The sequence below is a fragment of the Lutra lutra genome, chromosome 7, assembly GCF_902655055.1.
Source record: "Lutra lutra chromosome 7, mLutLut1.2, whole genome shotgun sequence".
In the NCBI taxonomy this organism is placed as follows: domain Eukaryota; kingdom Metazoa; phylum Chordata; class Mammalia; order Carnivora; family Mustelidae; genus Lutra; species Lutra lutra.
In genome coordinates, this window is record NC_062284.1 from 38,781,827 (window position 1) to 38,800,537 (window position 18,711).

Below are 18,711 nucleotides of genomic sequence, written 5' to 3' on the forward strand. Positions count from 1 at the left end.
TAAAGGAAAGCAGAGGAAATAATAAAGATGAAGCTAGAACTCAATAAGAAAATTAAAAAAGGGAAATGATTGAGAAATCTTGAGAACTACTCTTTAGGGGAACAATTATTCTTAAAAATATATATAGAGAGATACACATTTTACTTGCTCAATCAAAAATTAGGTGAAGAAAGCACAAAGAAATGTAACTGGATAATGAGAAATTATGAAGGAGGTGAATTTGTAAAATTCTCTGCAAACAAACATGAAACTTTGGATCAGATAGTTGATTTTCTTGGAAAATGTGCTACCAGGCTCACTCCAGAATAGAAAGAAACCTGAAAAAGGCCCCTAGGAGTGAAAGAAATGAGACAGCTATTATGTGTGACCTGTTGCTATTGCTCTTCTTGGGGCTTCCTTCCTGTTGGAGTTCTCCAAGGGGGGGGGGGGGGGTGGAAGTGAATTTCTGGTGGGAGGCCCCAGGGTGTGGGGTGGGCTAGGCGTCCTGCCTAGTGATCTGTGTTTGGTCTTTGACGATGGTGGCCACGCCCCAGAGAGGTGATGGCACTGATCCTTGGCATTAGGACACACCCCAAAATAAGGGACCTCGAGTCTTCAGTTTTTTGTAATATTTTTCAGGTCCATGTGTTACTAGAACCTTTTTGGTAAGAAAAAAATGATGAAAAATTATTCTTAATCATTCACTCTCATTGTCAGTCTCAGGAACAAAGTAAAACAATGTTCTGAACATTATATCCAAATAAATAGAAAGATTTCAAAGCAAGATTGTGCATAAAAAAGGTAGAAAGCGCTCCAACAGGAAGGAGAAAAGAGAAAGTGGTGACCATCTGAATGCCTTCAGTCTTAATAGTTTCATGGAAAAGTACCTTGTTCTCAAATGCTAGTAACTGGAATATCCTATTGGTTAAAAATAAATAGCATAAGGTGTGAGGAAACCAACTAAGGGACAAAACAAAGCAACCAGAACGGCCTGTTAGCCAAAAACAGAATAAGGTGGTTAAGCCAAAGGTGTTGTCCGTCTTCCCCGCAGAGGCCAGGGTTCAAGCCCGGTGTTGACAACTCCATGGTCATGGAGGGCATCCAGAAAGGCCTGTTTGGATGAGCAGTTGGTTCCAAAGTGTCCTTGCTGGTTAAAGTGTTGCGTTTTCTTTGAACTTTCCCCTCATCATCTTCATTTAAACAGGTGTAATTCTAACCTAATGTCTTCTTTTTACCCCGTCTTTCCCTGGTCGCAGGAGCAGTGAACCATGGAGCTGTATTTCGGTGAATATCAACATGTGCAGCAAGAATATGGCGTCCATCTGAGACTCGCAAGTGATGATGGCAGAAAGTCACGGAATTCCCAACCCTTGAAGGCAGGCTCTTATGGTGTCAGTATCCGGGTACAGGGAATTGATGGCCACCCCTACATAGTCCTGAATAACACAGAGCGGTGTATGGCAGGCACATCTTTTCCTGAAAATGGGCCACCATTCCCATCTCCGGTGATAAGTAACCTGCCCCTGCATTCCAGCAACGGGTCTGTGTTGGAGGAGACCTGCGCTGAGGAATTGCAGCTCCCAGAAAATCCTTACGCCCAACCCAGTCCAGTGAGAAACCTGAAACAATCCTCTCTCTTTGAGGGCAAGAATGGGGTTCTAGAATGCAAAGAGGGGCCAGTGAAGCCATCCCACATGTTGAACTTTCAGAGGCATCCTGAGCTTTTGCAGCCCTATGACCCGGAAAAGAATGACTTGAACTTAAAAAATCCCCAGCCTCCTGAGAGTAATTGGCTAAACACTCGAACAGAAGAAGGTTCCAACAATAAGAAGGCTTGGACTCGCTTCCCGAAACCTAGTAGTTCTCAGCCTACCAGCCCTCCTTTGGAAGATGTGGGCAAATCCAGCGTGACGGCCATTCGTTTGTGCAGCTCTGTGGTCATCGATGACCCCAAGAAGCAGACCTCAGTGTGCGTAAATGTTCAGAGCTGCACCAAGGAGGGGCTGGTGGAGGAGGCCCTGTCGCCTAGTGGGAGGTCCCTAACAGCCCACAGCCCACACACCCATCCTGAGACCAAGAAGGCCAGGCCGGACGTGCTTCCCTTCCGGCGGCAGGATTCGGCGGGACCCGTCTTGGATGGAGCTCGGTCCCGGAGGTCCTCTTCCTCATCGGCAACTCCCACTTCGGCCAACTCTCTGTACCGATTTTTACTTGATGACCAGGAATGTGCCATCCATGCTGACAATGTGAATCGTCATGAAAACAGACGCTATATCCCCTTCTTGCCAGGAACTGGCCGGGATATTGATACAGGATCAATTCCTGGTGTGGACCAACTGATTGAAAAGTTTGACCAAAAACCTGGGCTCCAGAAGAGAGGAAGGTCTGGGAAGCGAAACAGAATCAACCCAGAAGACAGGAAGCGGTCCAGAAGCGTGGATAGTGCCTTTCCTTTTGGTCTCCAAGGGAATGCCGAGTACCTAAACGAATTTAGCCGGAACCTGGGCAAGTCCAGCGAACACCTTCTCCGCCCATCTCAGGTGTGCCCGCAGAGGTCATTGGCTCAGGAGCACCGGGGGAGACAGAGTGTGGGCCGGGCCTTCACGAGGCTGCAGGGGGCCCACCTCAGGCCTCCCCAGCAGAGCAAAGATGGGAAAGTTCCAGAAAACAAAGATGGTCAGGAGAGTACAGACACACATGCTTCTTCCCTCCCAGCACAGAATAAAAAGGAGGAGGAAATCAAAACAGCCACGGCGAAGCTGATGTTACAGAATCGGCCACCAGCAAATTTGCCCGACTCTGGCACCAAGAAGATTTCTGTGAAGACATTTACTTCCACCTCCAATACTCAGGTAATGCCCATGGGCCTTTCCTTCCTTGCTGCAGGAGGCTACAGGAACGCAGACCCTCACTAACGGCATATCCGATTTGTTTCAGTTTTCCTCTACAGAGTTTTCAACCTACTGCCAATTGTATGGTTTTCCAGGTTAACTCAGGTACAGCTAGAATCCTGTCATGGACTTTTCTGTCAAGGGATTTGTCAGACACTCTCTGCTTCATTTTTCCTGTTTGTGTCTGTGTGGCATCTGCAGGTGTGCAGAATTTGTTAACACACAGAGGTTCAGTGCTTAGGTTTGTGTCGATATATTGATTTTTCTCCTGACGTTGAGTGACTGGGTTAATATCTGGCCTGAGAAATTAGGTTAATTTTAATTTAGGTCACTCCTAAAGGGACGGAATTCACTTAAGTGGTATATGTAGTGTTTTGGTAGTACCAATAAAAAAATAATGATAGTGGTAAAAATGATGATAAGGTTGGTAAGTGTCAGGCACTATTTATTTGTTATAGATTCTAGGATTGCCCCAACCCTATGAAGGTAGGTACTATTAATCTGTCATTTACAGGTGAGAAAATTGAGCTGAGGTGAAGTTAAGTAAGTCGCCCAAGGTTATAGAGCTACTGAGTGGTGGAGCCATTGTAATGAGGATCCTTACCTGAGGAATTGTTTTTGGAAAGTAGGAATGTGTTTGGAAGCTTCTGCTTCAGGGTTTTGCCTTCTTCCTGGAAACTCTATCCTGTGGTGTAATAACTGGCTTTATGTTCCAGGCCACTCCGGACCTATTGAAAGGCCAGCAAGAGCTCACTCAACAAACCAATGAGGAGACGGCCAAGCAGATACTTTACAATTACCTCAAAGAGGGGTCAGTGATTTTCCTTAAAGGAGCAAAGTCTCATCCTTACTGATGGGGTTTTAATTTCCTTTTCTGAGACCTTCTGTTTTGCCCACCCTTCCTGCACTGTGTGAACTGTTTGAGGCTTAGGAGTCAGTGGCTGGAGTTTGCACAACAGTTTTTGAGTCTTGGGTGTGGGTATGAAGAGCAGGGGGATAATGAGTTTATATGTATATATATATATATACATATTATATATTATTTTTAAAGTAATTTCTACATCTACTATGGGATTGAACTCACAACTTCAGGATCAAGAGTTGTGTGCTCTTCCAACTGGGCCAGCCAGGGACCCCTGTTTTTCAAATGACTCTTTGTTTAAAAAGAAGTTCAAAGATGGGAAGAATGTCTCCTCCTCAGTTTTGACTGACTCTGCCACCTTGAGTTTGTCATCCATGCAGTAGTAATCAATCGTCCCTTATTAGTAGTGATAAATAAAACCACCTCTTCCCCTCCAGGGAGTTGATATTGGCCAGGAGCCCCTGCTTCCTTGCTTTTTAAAGCATGTATGAGTCATTTAAAAGCACTGCTTTTTACAGACTTATCTTGGAGGTTGAGTTTGAGTAATCTGGTTTCAGTCCTTGCTGAGATATTAGGTCAGGAATTTGCAGTTTCTGTTTCCATTGTCTCATCAGATAGGATTAAAAAGGGAAAAAAAATCTTTACAACCCGACGTGACTGCAAGTCACTTGGCAAGTACTCATTGGTATCCAAACTTCACATTTTTCCATCATACCTTACAATTATCGAGCTGACAAAATAGGTTCAGAATATAAGAGAGGGGCTCTTTTTGGCGTGGGGTTGGGGGGTGGGAACGAACCGAAGAGATTCTTCTAGCCAAGAACTAGCTGTTGGTGTCTCTCTGTGAAGGGTTTTACCATGATAAGATTCAGGGAGAAGAGCTTTCGATTTTTAGAATACTTTCTCTAAATTCTTTTTTTTTTTTAAATTTTATTTTTTATAAACATATATTTTTATCCACAGGGGTACAGGTCTGTGAATCGCCAGGTTTACACACTTCACAGCACTCACCATAGCACATACCCTCCCCAATGTCCATAACCCCACCCCCCCTCTCCCAACCCCCCTCCCCCCATCAACCTAAATTCTTTTATATATATATTTTTGCTCATGATTTATTGAGAGACTGGTGAGACAGACGTTAACAGGAGGTGACTATTTGAAGGGACTTATTTAAAAATTTTTTCCTCATTGCCAGGAATGTGTAATAGAAGGTGTGGTCGAAGTTAATAAAACTGTCTGGGGCTCCTGGGTGGCTCAGTCCGTGAAGCATCTGACTTTGGCTCAGGTCATGATCTCGGGGTCCTGGGATCAAGCTCTGTGTCGGCCCCCTGCGCAGCAGGGAGTCTGCTTTTCTCTCTCTCTCTCTCTTGCTTGTAAATAAATGAAATCTTTAAAAAACAAACAAACAAACCTCTCTCTCTGATCATTATCTGTGAACATGTAGACGAAGCTCTGGGGTTGACAGTCTCAGCTGGGGTGATTTATTTTTTTAAACACAGGCTAAAAAGCCAGTTAAGGTCACTGTAGATCATTCTTAGCATAAGATTTACAAGTAAAGTGTGGCTGTGGGTTGTGTGTGAGAGAGACACACACACAGAAGAAATTCCTTGCTGGAATGAATATAAGTCATTTGAGTCCAACAACAACAAATTACTAAATTTTCACTGTATGTTTTCTCCAGGCTCAGAATGTGGGTGCCTCTCTTTTACATTCCCTCTTGGAAATGGGAACCCTCGTCCCAGATTGAGTGTTAACATAGAGCAGCTTATTTGGAGAGAAATACATCATCCATCCTGCTCTCCTCACACTGGCTTTGTCTGTAGCCTTAATTAATTCATACCTCTTGCCATCGATCTTCTTAAACGGGTCTGTTGTTTGTACGTCATGGCACTTCAGGTATCCCGAGACCCATGGTCACACCCCTCACTGTTTTTTCTGCTCCCTCTTTCCCAGAAGCACCGATAATGACGACGCCACTAAACGGAAAGTCAACCTGGTCTTTGAGAAAATCCAGACTTTGAAGTCTCGAGCAGCAGGGAGCACACAAGGAAATAATCAAGTAAATTGGAGTTCTGTATTCTGCAGAGGGCATTTAACGTGGAATGTGGCAAACAAATTGCTGTTCCTTCAGCCTGTACATGGGGTTATTGCAGTAAGTGGGAAGTTACCCGAGTAGTGAGCAGGACCTAAAATGGGAGATCCATGTTGTAAATATTATGGTGCGCCTGCCTTTTTTCAGAAAGGTGTTTAAGAGATTTGATTTAAAAAATATGTAACCTGTAGCAAGATGAAACAGAAAGGTGGTGAAATTTAGAAAGAGAAAATAAGAACAGGAAGGACGGGCTGAAATCAGGGACAGAGAACCCTAGCGTAATCCGAGGTCCCGAAGGAAGAATGTAAGTGTGACCGGATCCAAACTCCAGAACGTCAGAGAATAAGGACTAGAGACTGGTGAAGCCAGCAAGCATGGGTGGAAGAGAAAGGAAGGAGTACAGTGGGGCCAAATTCTTTTTTTTTTTTTAAACTGCCCATTCCATTTATTGTACTAAATCCAATTGGCACGTGGAGATTTTTTTGTTGTTGAAGGAGTCGTTTCATGTTTGATGAACATTGGCTACGTGCCCGACACACCTTGTACCCTGAAAGGAAGCAACATTTGGTAGGGATGACTAGAAGCTTGTTCCTCAGTCCTGCACCGCCTTGAACTGGGACCCATTTCTTGCTTGTGTGTGTGTCTTCTCTGTCCCTCCCGGGGAATTCTGCATGGAAAGGAAAGAGTATACCCGAGACAATTCACAGCAAGTTTGTCTAAATGCATATGAAATATACAGGATGTTCTAGGCCTCAGTTCCCTCTTTTCTCTACTGGTCAACGCTCAGCTAACCCATGACTGCTGCTATGGCATCCATTAAAACGATTACATACACATGCACACATGCGCTATTCCCCTGGGGGAATCTTTAAATTATACGCCTAGCTTATAGGCAGGCTTCAGGGGCTCTACATAGTTCTTAAAATTGGTTTAGAGGTTTTGTGCTAAAACTCTTAAATCCAAATTACAAGGATGACTCTTGCTTTTCACTCAACTGCATATTTTTCGGGTGATACATCCTTTGGCCTTGATGTGAAGATTATCTTTGTGGGTCACAGGCTATGGGTATCCAGACCAAACTAGGGAAGTTAGGTTAAGCCCTCTGGAATCCAGGACACTAACAGTGTCTCTAAAGAAGGCTCTGGGAGAAGAAGGGAAGTCAGGGTGTCCTAGGTGGAGGGACCAGCATGAACAAATACAAGAAGGCAGGTGTCGGTGATGCTTAGGGGACTAGAGGCAATTTAGTGTAGCTGGATCAGAGAGCCAGGATGTGGGAGGAAGTGCCAGATAGGAAAGACCTCAGAAATCGTAGAAGTTTCCATTTTTAGCTGAAGGTGCTGGGCCATCACTGATGGGCTTTGAAGAGGAATGAATAGTGAGGTATTTGCAGAAATTCATTCCTTTTGTAGCTTTTGGAGAGAGGTGAGATAAGAGGAGGGGAAACCCGTTAAGCCAGAGATGATGAGATGAACCATAGCTTTTAGACTTCTTGCTAAGATCAAAGCACCATGACTGCTTAATTGCCCAGACTTTTCTACTCCTGTTCTCTCCCCATTATTTTCTGAATGTGATTATTTGTGGGCAAAGGCTTTGGAGTTTTATCTTTTTGGTGTCAGTGGAGTGATTTCCTCTGAGAGAAGGAAAGACCATACTGGAAACAGCAGAGTAGGTAGAGTTTTCATTCGTGTGACAACAATGTGCAATTTCCCTCATTGGGTTGGATTTAGAGTTCCATAATGGATTTTTCTCATTTTGCCTAAGAAAATAGGAAATCCTGTGTTTTTGTGGATGGTTGGGTTTGGTTAACTTCACAGGAGTAGTGAGGAGGTACCTCATTCCAAGTTCATCACACACAACTCACACCTGGGTTCAGGCCCGTGAGACCCAAGACATGTCTTTTTCTAGTTTTGATTCCTGCCTTTTATCCTCTCTCCTCCCCTTTTGTGGCGTTCTAACCACTTCTCTGTAGAGTTTTAGCCATATCCTTTTGAGAGCATTATCCTGTTATTATACCCATGAGGAAAAAAAAATGAGATCGTTAATATTAATACTCAGATCAGAGTCTGTTTTCTAATAGACTCTCTAATCAGACCCCTCTTTGTTATATCTCCCTTCTTTATGGACATGCAGCCTCTAAAAGAAGAGAGCCAATTCAGCCAACATACATTTATTTACTACTTGAATACAGACATATGCAGAGAGTGAGAACATCTCAGGTTCTGGAATAATGATTCCCAGTGTAATGGAAGTTTTATAATAATAGATTTTACGAAGGGCCTTGGGAACACAGAAACATGGGCTTTGGGTATAACCTTAGGCAGAGGAGGAATCTTCAACAAATATTTATTTTTTATCTTTTTACATTGTTTTATTGGGGTATGATGTCTATTCAGTAAATTGCACAAATCTTAACTGGTTCATTGAATTTTTAATATAAGGTGTGTGCAAATGCACACACCACCCTGATCAAGGTCCAGAGCCCTCTGGTCACCCCTGGAGGGTTTCCTGGTGCCCCTTTCTTTGGAGGGCTTTACATTTGAATTGGGTCTTAGGTTTTTGATGTTACTGCTTGGATTACATTTTGGAAGAAAGAGAAAATAAAGCGTCTTGAACATGTATATTAGGGTATCTCTTCAATTAATTACAGGCTTCTAATCCTTCGTCTGAAGTCAGAGATCTGTTGGAACAGAAAAACAAGTTGACTACAGAAGTGGCTGAACTTCAGAGACAGCTTCAACTAGAAGTCAAGGTATCTGTTTTTTTCTTTTATGTCATTTTAAAAATTTCTATCTTACAAAGAATATTTTAAGCAAATCTGGATGCCTAAGTGAAGCCAAAGCCAGTCCCCACCCCCGCCCCAAAGAAACATTCCTCTCATCACTGAGTAAATTCCTGTATATTTGGCTCCTGCTGTCCAAAGAACTTTTTTTTTTAATTTTAAAATTTTTTGAAGTAACTGAAACCCATAGACACTGTTTGCTTTGATAGAGTAAAGCGCTGTTGGATTCGGGTGGGTCAGTAGGAAACTAAATGCATATAAAATATCCAAACCGAGTAATAGAACTAGCAGACTGAACCTTAGCTGCCTTGGTATTTCTTTTAGAAGTCTTACAGCTCATTCAGTATTTAATGTTCTTTCTAGTTGCAAACTCCCAGGCCTAATTATGTGGCTTGATTAAGTTGTTTAATAAATGAGTGTAAAGACACGGAGTCCATGAGAGTTTCAGGGTAGCCTTCTGTGGGATTACATGAACGTTCCTTGGAGATGCTTGAAAATCACACGCGTTCATCTTAGAATCAGCAGAACATGAAAGAAGAGAGAGAGAGAATGAGAGCAAGCTTGGAAGAGCTCCAGGGCCAGCATGACAGTAAAGTGGAAGAGAATTCCGTGTTGCAACAGCGCCTGGAAGAGAGCGAAGGGGAGCTCCGGAAGAACCTGGAGGAGTGAGTTCTGGGCGCGGAGCCTGGGTTCTTGCATCCGGTGGAGCCAAAACCTTCTTGTCTGTTCAGTACTACCCAGCCTTCCAAATATTTAGAGGGGCTACTGACCCATCCTTTTCTTCTTCTTACCCTTGTAAAATTGCGAAGCTGGTGACACACGCAGACTGTAAGCAGGAAGGCTAATAATTCAACAAATTCGTTGTATACCTTAAAGGATGCCTTGTAAAATTTCAGCCCTGAGAGTGGCTCCTAGAGCCGGCAAGCGAGAAGCAGGGAATGCTGAGTAGGGATGTCTATAGACAGAGATCTCAAGGAGCCTGGCCCTAGCCTCCAAAAAGCACATGTCCTGTGACTTCTGTAATCTCCCAGTTTGTGAATTTTCTTCTGAAGGATGCTGACCGGTGCTTATGCCTCTGTTGAGTCTGCAGAGAGGGAGAGTCAAAGCCAAGATGGCCCTGTCATTGCATCATTTTAAAATCTGTGACATAAGGCTCTGAAACCCAGCTCTGCAAATGTACAGTGCTATGAAGCTCTGCAGACACAGTGGAGGTCTTAAGTGAAGGTTTAAGCAGGAGGAGATTCAAGAAATATACAATAAGATCATTTGATTGCCTTTGCAGTTTTGATGATGTAGTTTTTGCTTTTGAAACATGCCTGGAGGTTAGTTTTAGAAACATTGGTGAGAAAAAAAAATAAAATTAGGGTGTAGTGAAGACTTTACAAAATCAAAAGGTAAAACAGTTGTGAGTTTGATTTAGAGCAGAGGTTGGCAAACTTTTTCTGTCAGATGGTAAATACTTTATGGTTTATGGGCCATATGGTCTTCGTTGGACCCCTTCAGTTCTGCCATTGTATTGTGCAAATGACCATGTGTAATATGTAAATGAATGAGCATGGCTGTATTCCGATAAAACTACTTAGAAAAATTGGCTGTGGGCCAGATTGGCCAAGTAGGCCGTAATTTGCTGGCTCTTCTGGGGCTGGGGGCAGGGTGGGGGGTAGGGAGTGGGATGGCTTTAGTGAAAACATTATCAAAGAGGTTCTGCTTTTTTGGGTCAATTTCTTTCTCGTCATCTAAATTCTTGTACACTATGGTCTCCTTTTGGGGAGAAACCGTCACTGTATAACCTTGCCCATTGGTTTGAGTTCTCACTCGCCTTCTTGGGCAAATTAAACCGCAGACATGAGTTCTTACCAGTTCCTTTTCTGGTTTGTGATTCCTTGTTCAGTATAGAACACAGAGTGGGAGGCTCCTTGGGGCTTCTGATGACTTTGCTTAACCATCTGAATGTTTGAAATCAGACTGGATGGAAAAAAAAAAATGTAAGGCTTAGCACAGTCTCTCTGACGGGCCTCTTCCCCTGCCAGACTGTTCCAGGTGAAGATGGAACGGGAACAGCACCAGACCGAGATCAGGGATCTTCAAGACCAGCTCTCAGAAATGCATGATGAATTAGACAGCGCTAAACGATCTGAGGACAGGGAGAAGGGAGCTCTGATTGAGGTAAGGAAGGTGGTGGTCGGGGGATGAGGGATCAGGTGGTAAGGCAGGCCCCATCTGCCTGGAGAGGATGGGATGGGGCGGGGGGCGGAGTCTGGATACTACAAGCCTTATTCCGTTATGTGCATTTGCTCCACTCTGCCTATGGCTAGATTCCATAAAAGCATCATCTGTAATAGTTTTTAAACTTTGTCTTTGGAAAAATTTTAACCATACAGAAAAGTAGAAAGAGTAATTCATTAACTTCCATAGAGCCCCAACCCAAATCCAACAGTTGTCAACATTTTGTCATACTTACCCCATTTCTTCATGTCCATTCATTTATCCTATTATTTTTTCATCTGTCCATCTCTTCATCTTTGCTGAACCATTTCAAAATAAATTACAGATAACGCCACACTTCACCCCTAAATTCTTTGGCATGCATCTTTTAAAAATTAGGGAATTTTGTTATAACAATATTATTATCATACCTAAAACAATGAATAATTCCTATAATATAACAATAATTCTAATACCTCGTTCTTATTCAAAATTTGCCAGTTGTCCCTCAAGTATATTTTATAGTTGTTCCCTCCAGCCCCAAGCCGGGATCCAGTCAAGAATCCCGTATTGCTTTCATTGTTCTCTTTCTCTGAGTTTATTTATCTTAGTATTCTGCCACCAATTTCCTATTTCCTGCTCCCTTTCCATTCCATTGATGGAATGTGGACCAATGGCCCACATTCTGGATTTGTCTGATTATTTCCTTATGGTGTCCACTAACTTGTTCCACTGTCTCCTACATTTCCAGTAAATTTGAAATTAGATCTAAACACTAATAGATTTGGGTTAAACTTTGGGCAAAAACACTTTGTAAGTGATGCTAGTCATGGGAAAGTTTTTTAAAGATGCTTATGCCCGTGTAGCACTTATCACAGATTTTTCCAAGGCCCCCATAAGAATGTAAGCTCTAGGAGGCAGGGTTGGTGATGGTTGGCTTGGCGTTTTATCCTTATCAGCTGTTCCAGTGCCTGGGACATATAGCACTTGGCAAATAATTGGCGGATGGTTGGATGGATGCATTATGAATAAAACAGTGAGTAAATAAATGAATGGAATGCATTTGCTATGTACACAGTCTGCCCGTCTGGCTTCTGCCCATATCAGTATATTCCCTATAGACTATTTAATTCTTAGCAATCCATGAGTCAGTGAATGAAGCTGACTCTTTCTTCTGCTTAGCATTTGTTAATGATTGTGTGGTTTCTCAAAGACAGTTATCTCTTCCGTGAATTAGACTGCCATCCTATTAATGTGGTAGATACACACATAGGCTGTGATGTCTACTTTTTTTTTTTAAGTTGGAAATGGGTATAATTGAAGATCAGAAATAGAACTTTTATCTCTGTGCGCATTTAGATGTCTTGATATTGGCTATAATTATCATAACCTGTATTTTTGGCATAGTTTTGAAGCTTTTTCCTTATAAGCTTCAGTTTGTAGGAACAGCCGACGAATAAATGATACACAATTTAGAACAATGCAAAACAAAGAAGAAGAAGAAGAAACCATAAAAAAGTAAAACAGTAAAGGTACCATGTCAGCATTTACTTCTCATTTTCTGCAGCTTTCCCCCTAAGGGCCTGGGTCTTGTCTTTGTTCTGGCTGTGGAGTTCAAGTTTCTGGCTGCTTCTGAGTCTCCGCTGTCAAGTGTTTTCTCAGTCCCTTCCTTGTTTCGTGTTGGGAGTAATTCCCTGGAGGGATTTTAGATCTCGCTCTTTGGAACTTAGAGTCTCTTCCCTATGACTTGGTGGTGGCAGCCACCCAGTTGCAGGTGCTCTCATGAATTCATTTTACCATACGGGCAGAGGGGAATTGTTTCCCTTCTCCTACATGAGCATCTCTCTGTCTCCACTTAGACCTTTCCTCCTGAGAAGGCCTTGGGCATGTTCCTTAGCACCTGTTTCTCTTTTTTTATCCAATGGCCTTTATCCTAAAAACTGCCATGTTCGTGATATTATATTCTTCTCATGGCTCCGCCTTCTTCTCGGGGCTGAGTTACAAAGACAAGATACGTTAGAATGGGGTTTGAAAATGGTGTATTTGTCACTGAAATATTAAAACATCATAAAATGGGGGCACCTGGGTGGCTCAGTTCGTTAAACGTCCGACTCTTGATTTCAGCCCAGGTCATGATCTCAAGGTTGTGAGATGGGGCCCTACATCGGCTCTGTGCAGAGCATGGAATGCGCTTAGGATTCTCTCTCTCCCCTCTCTCTGCCTCTCCTCCCCTGCTCACATGTTCACTTTCTCTCTCAGAATAAATAAATAAGTAAATAAAATTTTTAAATTATAAAATGGAATTTTAAAACAGAGGGGTGGTGAAAACATTTTTATTTCTATATTTTCTATTTTAATATCTACATTTATTTCTTCATTGTCTCCCTATCCATTGATAGCTTTCATCTACCCTTCTATAATTTAGGGACAATTATAGTGTCCCTACAGCTTTGATACCTGTTTTTTAAAGTTCGTTTGTCAGGTGCATCTGGGTGGTATAGTCGGTTGAGCATCTGACTCTTGGTTTTGGCTCAGGTCATGATGTTGGGGTCATGAGATTGAACCCTGTGTTGGGTTCTGCACTCATTGCAGAGTCTTCTTGGGATTCTCTCTCTCTCTCCCTCTGCCCCTTCTTTGCACATACCTGCTCTCGCGCTCTCAAATAAATAAAGAAATCTTTTAGAAAGTTCATTTTTCCTTTATTATAATCTAGATTCTTCCTATTTCATTTTTTAGGGAGATAAGCCATAATAAATTATCATCATTCTCTATTTATTGTTTTTCTCTCTCTCTCTCTTTTTTTTTTCCAAATTATGTAAAAATGTGTTGAATGTTTTTCACATGTATCCTTTTAGTTCTTTAGAAAGATTTCCTAAGGGTAAGTTCCCAGAAATGATGTCAACTGAACAGTTTATGGCTTTCAATAAAAATGTAGCTTCACAAACAAATTTAAATAGAAGACTTCGCCATATCCTATGATTCTTGTGTGGACACTTTATTGATTCTAAAAGGAGAGGGTGTTATCTTTGCTGCTGGGAAGTCTTTTAAGTTGCTGGATTTTCTCACTAACTGAAACCTCTAATGGTTAGTTGTCGTCCTTTCACCTGAAATCCTGTTTCCTTATAGGTTCATTTTAGCACATTTGACCTTGATCCATTTTATATCTGCCCCTTTCTTCTGCTAGCCAGTTAGTTCAAGAACATATCAGTTTTGCTTCTTCCCCCATTTCTTGTCTCACACGGTGCCAAGCAATAGAGCAAATTAATAAATAAATTTCAGTATTTAAATTATTTTAGAACTGTCACCATTTAAGAAAAGGAAATAATTCTGAAGTGAGCCACATGCTTCTTTGTCTTTATAAGCACAATGCACTGAGCATATATGAATGAATATAATTTAATTAATTAAATAGTTTATTTATTTATTTATTGTTAGTGGTCACTAGGGTAAGGATATGAGCCTCAGTTTTAGTGATGTGTTTTCAGGCTGGTGATGAAAGACACAGAAAAGGAAACAGAGCACATCTGCTCTGAAAATAGCTGATATTGTTGGTTTTCTGATTATTTGCCTCTTTCCTGTAATGGGAGGGACAGTATCTACTGCTGTCTTTCTGCAAGATGAGTTAGGGCACAGTTAGTTTTTCAGTGTCAGAGTGGGTTTCTCTGGAGGTTCATCCTCACTGTTTCAATCAGGTGCCTTTGACTTGTCAGCAGTAGTGACCCATGGTTTCTATACCACTAATAAAATAGATCCTATCTCCTTGTCACATTCAATTTATTCTTCATATCTTTATGAAAAGTGGCTTGGGGGAGTCTGATAACAGATGATAGTTATGGCCAAGTTTTCCATGGCATTTGGCTTAGAACAGGTTCTTAAAAACAACGAACATTAAACATTTCTATTTTTGAGTGTTTGAAAAAGGCTGAAGGCTTTTTATTTTGGGGAGGCTTGCCAAATGCACAAGATTTTTCATGAAAACTCTTTTAATGTTTTGCCTTTTGTTAAATAACATTGGACATCAACACAAAATCAGAAAAGTAACAGTAAGAGAGAATAAAGTTAAAAAAAGAAAGGAAGAGTAAAAAATATCATTCTCTTAGGATAAACCATATAATTGACCAAAAAGAGGTGACTTGGTTATTCTGTTAAAAAGTTGATGGTTCTGGGCTTTTTTTTTTTTTTTAAACTCAAGTTACAAAAGTGATTACAAAATAAGTTTTCAACCACTTCTTTGTCGGTAAATTCATTCCCCTCCAGTCTGGGGGTAATGGGTGAATATGAGCCCTTGCTCTAAGTGCCATGATGGGGGAGTTTCCTTTTTTTTTTTTTTTTTTAAAGATTTTTATTTATTTGACAGACAGATCACAAATAGGCAGAGAGAGAGAGGAGGAGGAGGCAGGCTCCCTGCTGAGCAGAGAGCCCGATGTGAGGCTTGATCCCAGGACCCTGGGATCATGACCTGAGCCGAAGGCAGAGGCTTTAACCACTGAGCCACCCAGGCGCCCCAACGGGGGAGTTTCAAATCACCAACCATCGTCTTTGATGGGAGCCTGTGGTGCTGATGGATGGGCCTCACTGCAGCAGAGGCTGGTAATGGCTTATCTCTGGCATTTGCTAAGATGTGAGTACTTAAAATATTCTGGTATTGAAATTGTATTGATCTGAAGATAGACTGTGTTCAGAAATGAGGTCTCTAACAGTAAAACCCTGGTAGGACAGGACTGTACATCTTACAAATTTTAATTAAAAAAAATAACTAGAAGTACATTTTTCATCAACTGTAGTATGCTTTCTAGGCCACTCTTTTGGGGGAAAAAAATCACATAATTCCCTATCAGCTACAGTTTTGACATAAGACCTTTTCTGTGTCCTTTCAATGAGTGTGGGCCTCTGATAGAGACCTATAACTTCTGGGAAACATGCACACAGAGGAGATCAGCATGCTTCTCAGTTTGGCGTGGACTACCGGTGAGTCAGTGGGTGTGAAATGAGGCTTTCTATGGGCAAGTGAGCTGCTGGCTTGGTATTCTGGTGTGTGGGTCTCAGTGCACCTGCTGTTGGGATAGCTACTTGCTGCTGCTAATAACAGCCAGGTGCCAGAGTGTACTTTCCTTTTTCTTTCAGCTTTTTTTTTTTTCATTCAGGTTCTGGGCTTGTCCCTTTTCTTTAAGGAGAGGGACCTCCTTAGAGCACTTCCAGCCAGACACAGTGCTCTGTTGCGTGTGCTTCGAAGAGACTGAGCACGGTGTAATTGTTTGCCCCTCTCCTCGAGTGTGTAGGCTTCAGGGGCTGCATGGTAAAGAGAAGGGCAGCAGTCTCCAGTCTGTGTCCCAGACTTGCACATGTGAGCTGTGCGGTCCTAGGCATGTTAGTTTCTCAGAGCTCTGGGTTTTTTGTTTTGTTTTCCATTTAAGAATGAGAATGCTGTTAATCGCCTTGAATATTCATCTCCTCGGAGTTTTGGAAATGCTTAGCACAATTCTTTTTACGTTACTGCATACCAAGCGCAGTCAAATTTGCAGCCCCTCCCTGCCCACATACACACATACACACTCACTCGGTTTTTATCTCCCGGATGGTTTTGTATCTGCAGCTAGCCCGGATGCATAGAGGTTTTGAAAGTGTTGATTCTGACTGACCAAGACCTCCCTTTGTTTTCTCTGATTGGTGTCCCTAGAGAGGCATGCTCATCTCCGACGGTTACTTGTGTTTTGAAATTTATATATTTGAGATGATTGGCAGTAAGGCTGCTGAGGTGGTGAAGTAAGGTTTTTGAAATCTCTCCTGCCTTTGGTCTGTACCCTGGACAACTTCCAAGGGCTGCTAAGTGATACGGTGCGGCGTAATCTGATGGGATCTGTGCAACACAGGCTGCCCAGGCGACAGCCACAACCACAGATAACAGCACGTCGGTGTCAAACAGACTGTGAAAACCTAGGTTCTTGACATGCGTTGATGACATTCCACAAAAGGCGACACAAAGCACAGCTATATCCTGGAAAAGATAAGTGTGGGAAGAGGAACTGCCTTATCATCAAAACAACTGAGAAATGTGTGAGAGTAAGAGCAGGAAATGGGGGTTAGAATCACAGGGGCTCTACGGAGAGGCTGGCAGAAGGCCCAGGAAGACCTGCAGGGGTAGCCGGTAACAACAGTGATGGAGGCATCTCTGGTCCTCCTGAAGGAGGGGCCGGCAGCCTTGCACCAACCAGGATGTCCCCCTTTGACAAATCTCAGGATGGGCTCTGTTTTCCTAAGACTGGCTCGTGTGTTCTGTGCTTGGTGCTTTGGAGGCACTCGAATTACCATAGTGACCTGGATGAATCCCTCGGCATTTCACCGAATCCATCAGTGCCTGCCTGCGAGTTTCTGGAAGGGTGAAGTCTTGGTTTCTGCAGCGTGGTCCTTCCCTGGGACTGCGGGGGTTCCCCTGGTTCAAAGATGTGCATATCCTAGAGAAAAGGAAAGAGATTCCATTGCCAGTTATATTTTCATCCCCTCACGAGTCACATTCTCTTGGAATGGAAAATAGTTTCTCATCTCTGAGGCCTCGGGTCCCCAGGTGGCAACCGTTCCTCTGATTCCGAGGGAGCTCCAAGAGCACAGGATGTGTGCGTCCTGTGAAAAAAAGACACTCGTTTAGAATTCTGTTATCTGCAGACTTCTGGGTACTGCACACGTTAATTCACTTATACTCAGAACAGACACATTCCCGATATCATTGATCTGTGCACCAAAAATACGATCAGATCGATATCCTTCTTTCAAGGGGCTATAGTCTAGCAGGGTAGAAAAGAAAATAGTCTGTATGGACTACAAAGTAAAAGAATTATGTGCTCTGAGACGTCCAGCTAAAGTGAGAAGGATATCAGGAGGGGCACTCAAGGAAGACTTCTTGGAGGAGGTCCTGCTGGATCTATGTCTTCAGAGATTTTTCTGAGAGGCAGAGAGAGGCGGGACTGAGAGGGAAGAAGGGCACTTGAGACGAGGGAATGCGTGTAGATAATGTCATAGGGGCCCAAGCTGAGTGGCTGGACACGGGAAGCAGGTGGGTGGTGGGAGAGCCTAAACCAGGGAGGTGAGGCGAAGGATTTAAGATGTTAAAGAACTTTTGAGTGGTCAAGGACAAGGACAAGGGCAAGAGAGGTCATGGATGCTTCCAAGCTCCCAAGCAGGTGGTGCCATTTATAAGAATAATGAACAGAGGAGGAGGAAAGGAAAGAACTTGATGAATTCACCAAAAAACATAAACTTCCTGAGCCTGAGGTGCCCAAGGGACATCCAGATGGATGTGTCTGGCAGATCGCCGCAAGTGCAGGTCTGAACTCAGGTAGGAGTCGGAGGTAAAGGTTTGGGAGTTACTTGCTTAGCATTAATAGTTGGGGAAAACATAGATGAGCTTGCCAAAAAAGAATAAAGAATGCAAGTTGCATTCTTGGGGATCATCTTAGCTTTTGGGAAGAAAGAGAGAAAAGCCAGAAGAAATTGTGGTAGAAGCAGCAGCCTGAGGGAAGAGAACAGGCGCGGACTGTCTTTGAACTGCAGCGCCAAAGAGAATTTTAAGGAGACGGGGTGGGGGGCAGGGTGAGTCAAAGAAGGGTAGAGAAAAATGAGGACTGGGATGAAGCCTGGATGTGGTGATTAAGAGGTCACTATGACCTTGGAGGGGACAGTCTTAGTGCAATAGGATCCAAAGCCATATAGCAAGAGATTGAGGAGTGACTAGGTGGTCAAGAAGTATAGTGAACAGAAATTACACTTTCAGGAAGTTTCATGGAAAAGCTTGTTTTTGTTTTGTTTTGTTGCCTTTGACCCAGGGGATTCTTATGCCCTGAGGAAAAGGACATAGATCCAAGAAACAGAGGAGAACAGAATGACAGAAGAAAGATCACTGATGGGG

The 18,711-nt window shown here is 42.8% G+C and overlaps 1 protein-coding gene across 3 annotated transcripts in view; it reads left to right on the plus strand.

The window, feature by feature from the left end:
* CGNL1 (cingulin like 1) overlaps positions 1-18,711 on the plus strand; it is a 159,788-nt gene that overhangs the window by 60,387 nt on the left and 80,690 nt on the right. For 2 of the 3 annotated variants that reach the window (XM_047736192.1, XM_047736193.1), the window contains exons 2-7: positions 1,236-2,831; positions 3,587-3,681; positions 5,689-5,794; positions 8,475-8,576; positions 9,123-9,271; positions 10,637-10,772. In XM_047736192.1, coding sequence (XP_047592148.1) covers positions 1,248-2,831; positions 3,587-3,681; positions 5,689-5,794; positions 8,475-8,576; positions 9,123-9,271; positions 10,637-10,772 — 2,172 coding nt within the window. In that variant the 5' untranslated portion in view covers positions 1,236-1,247. The remainder of the gene's footprint in view (positions 1-1,235; positions 2,832-3,586; positions 3,682-5,688; positions 5,795-8,474; positions 8,577-9,122; positions 9,272-10,636; positions 10,773-18,711) is intronic. The other variant, XM_047736194.1, reaches the window with a different exon arrangement.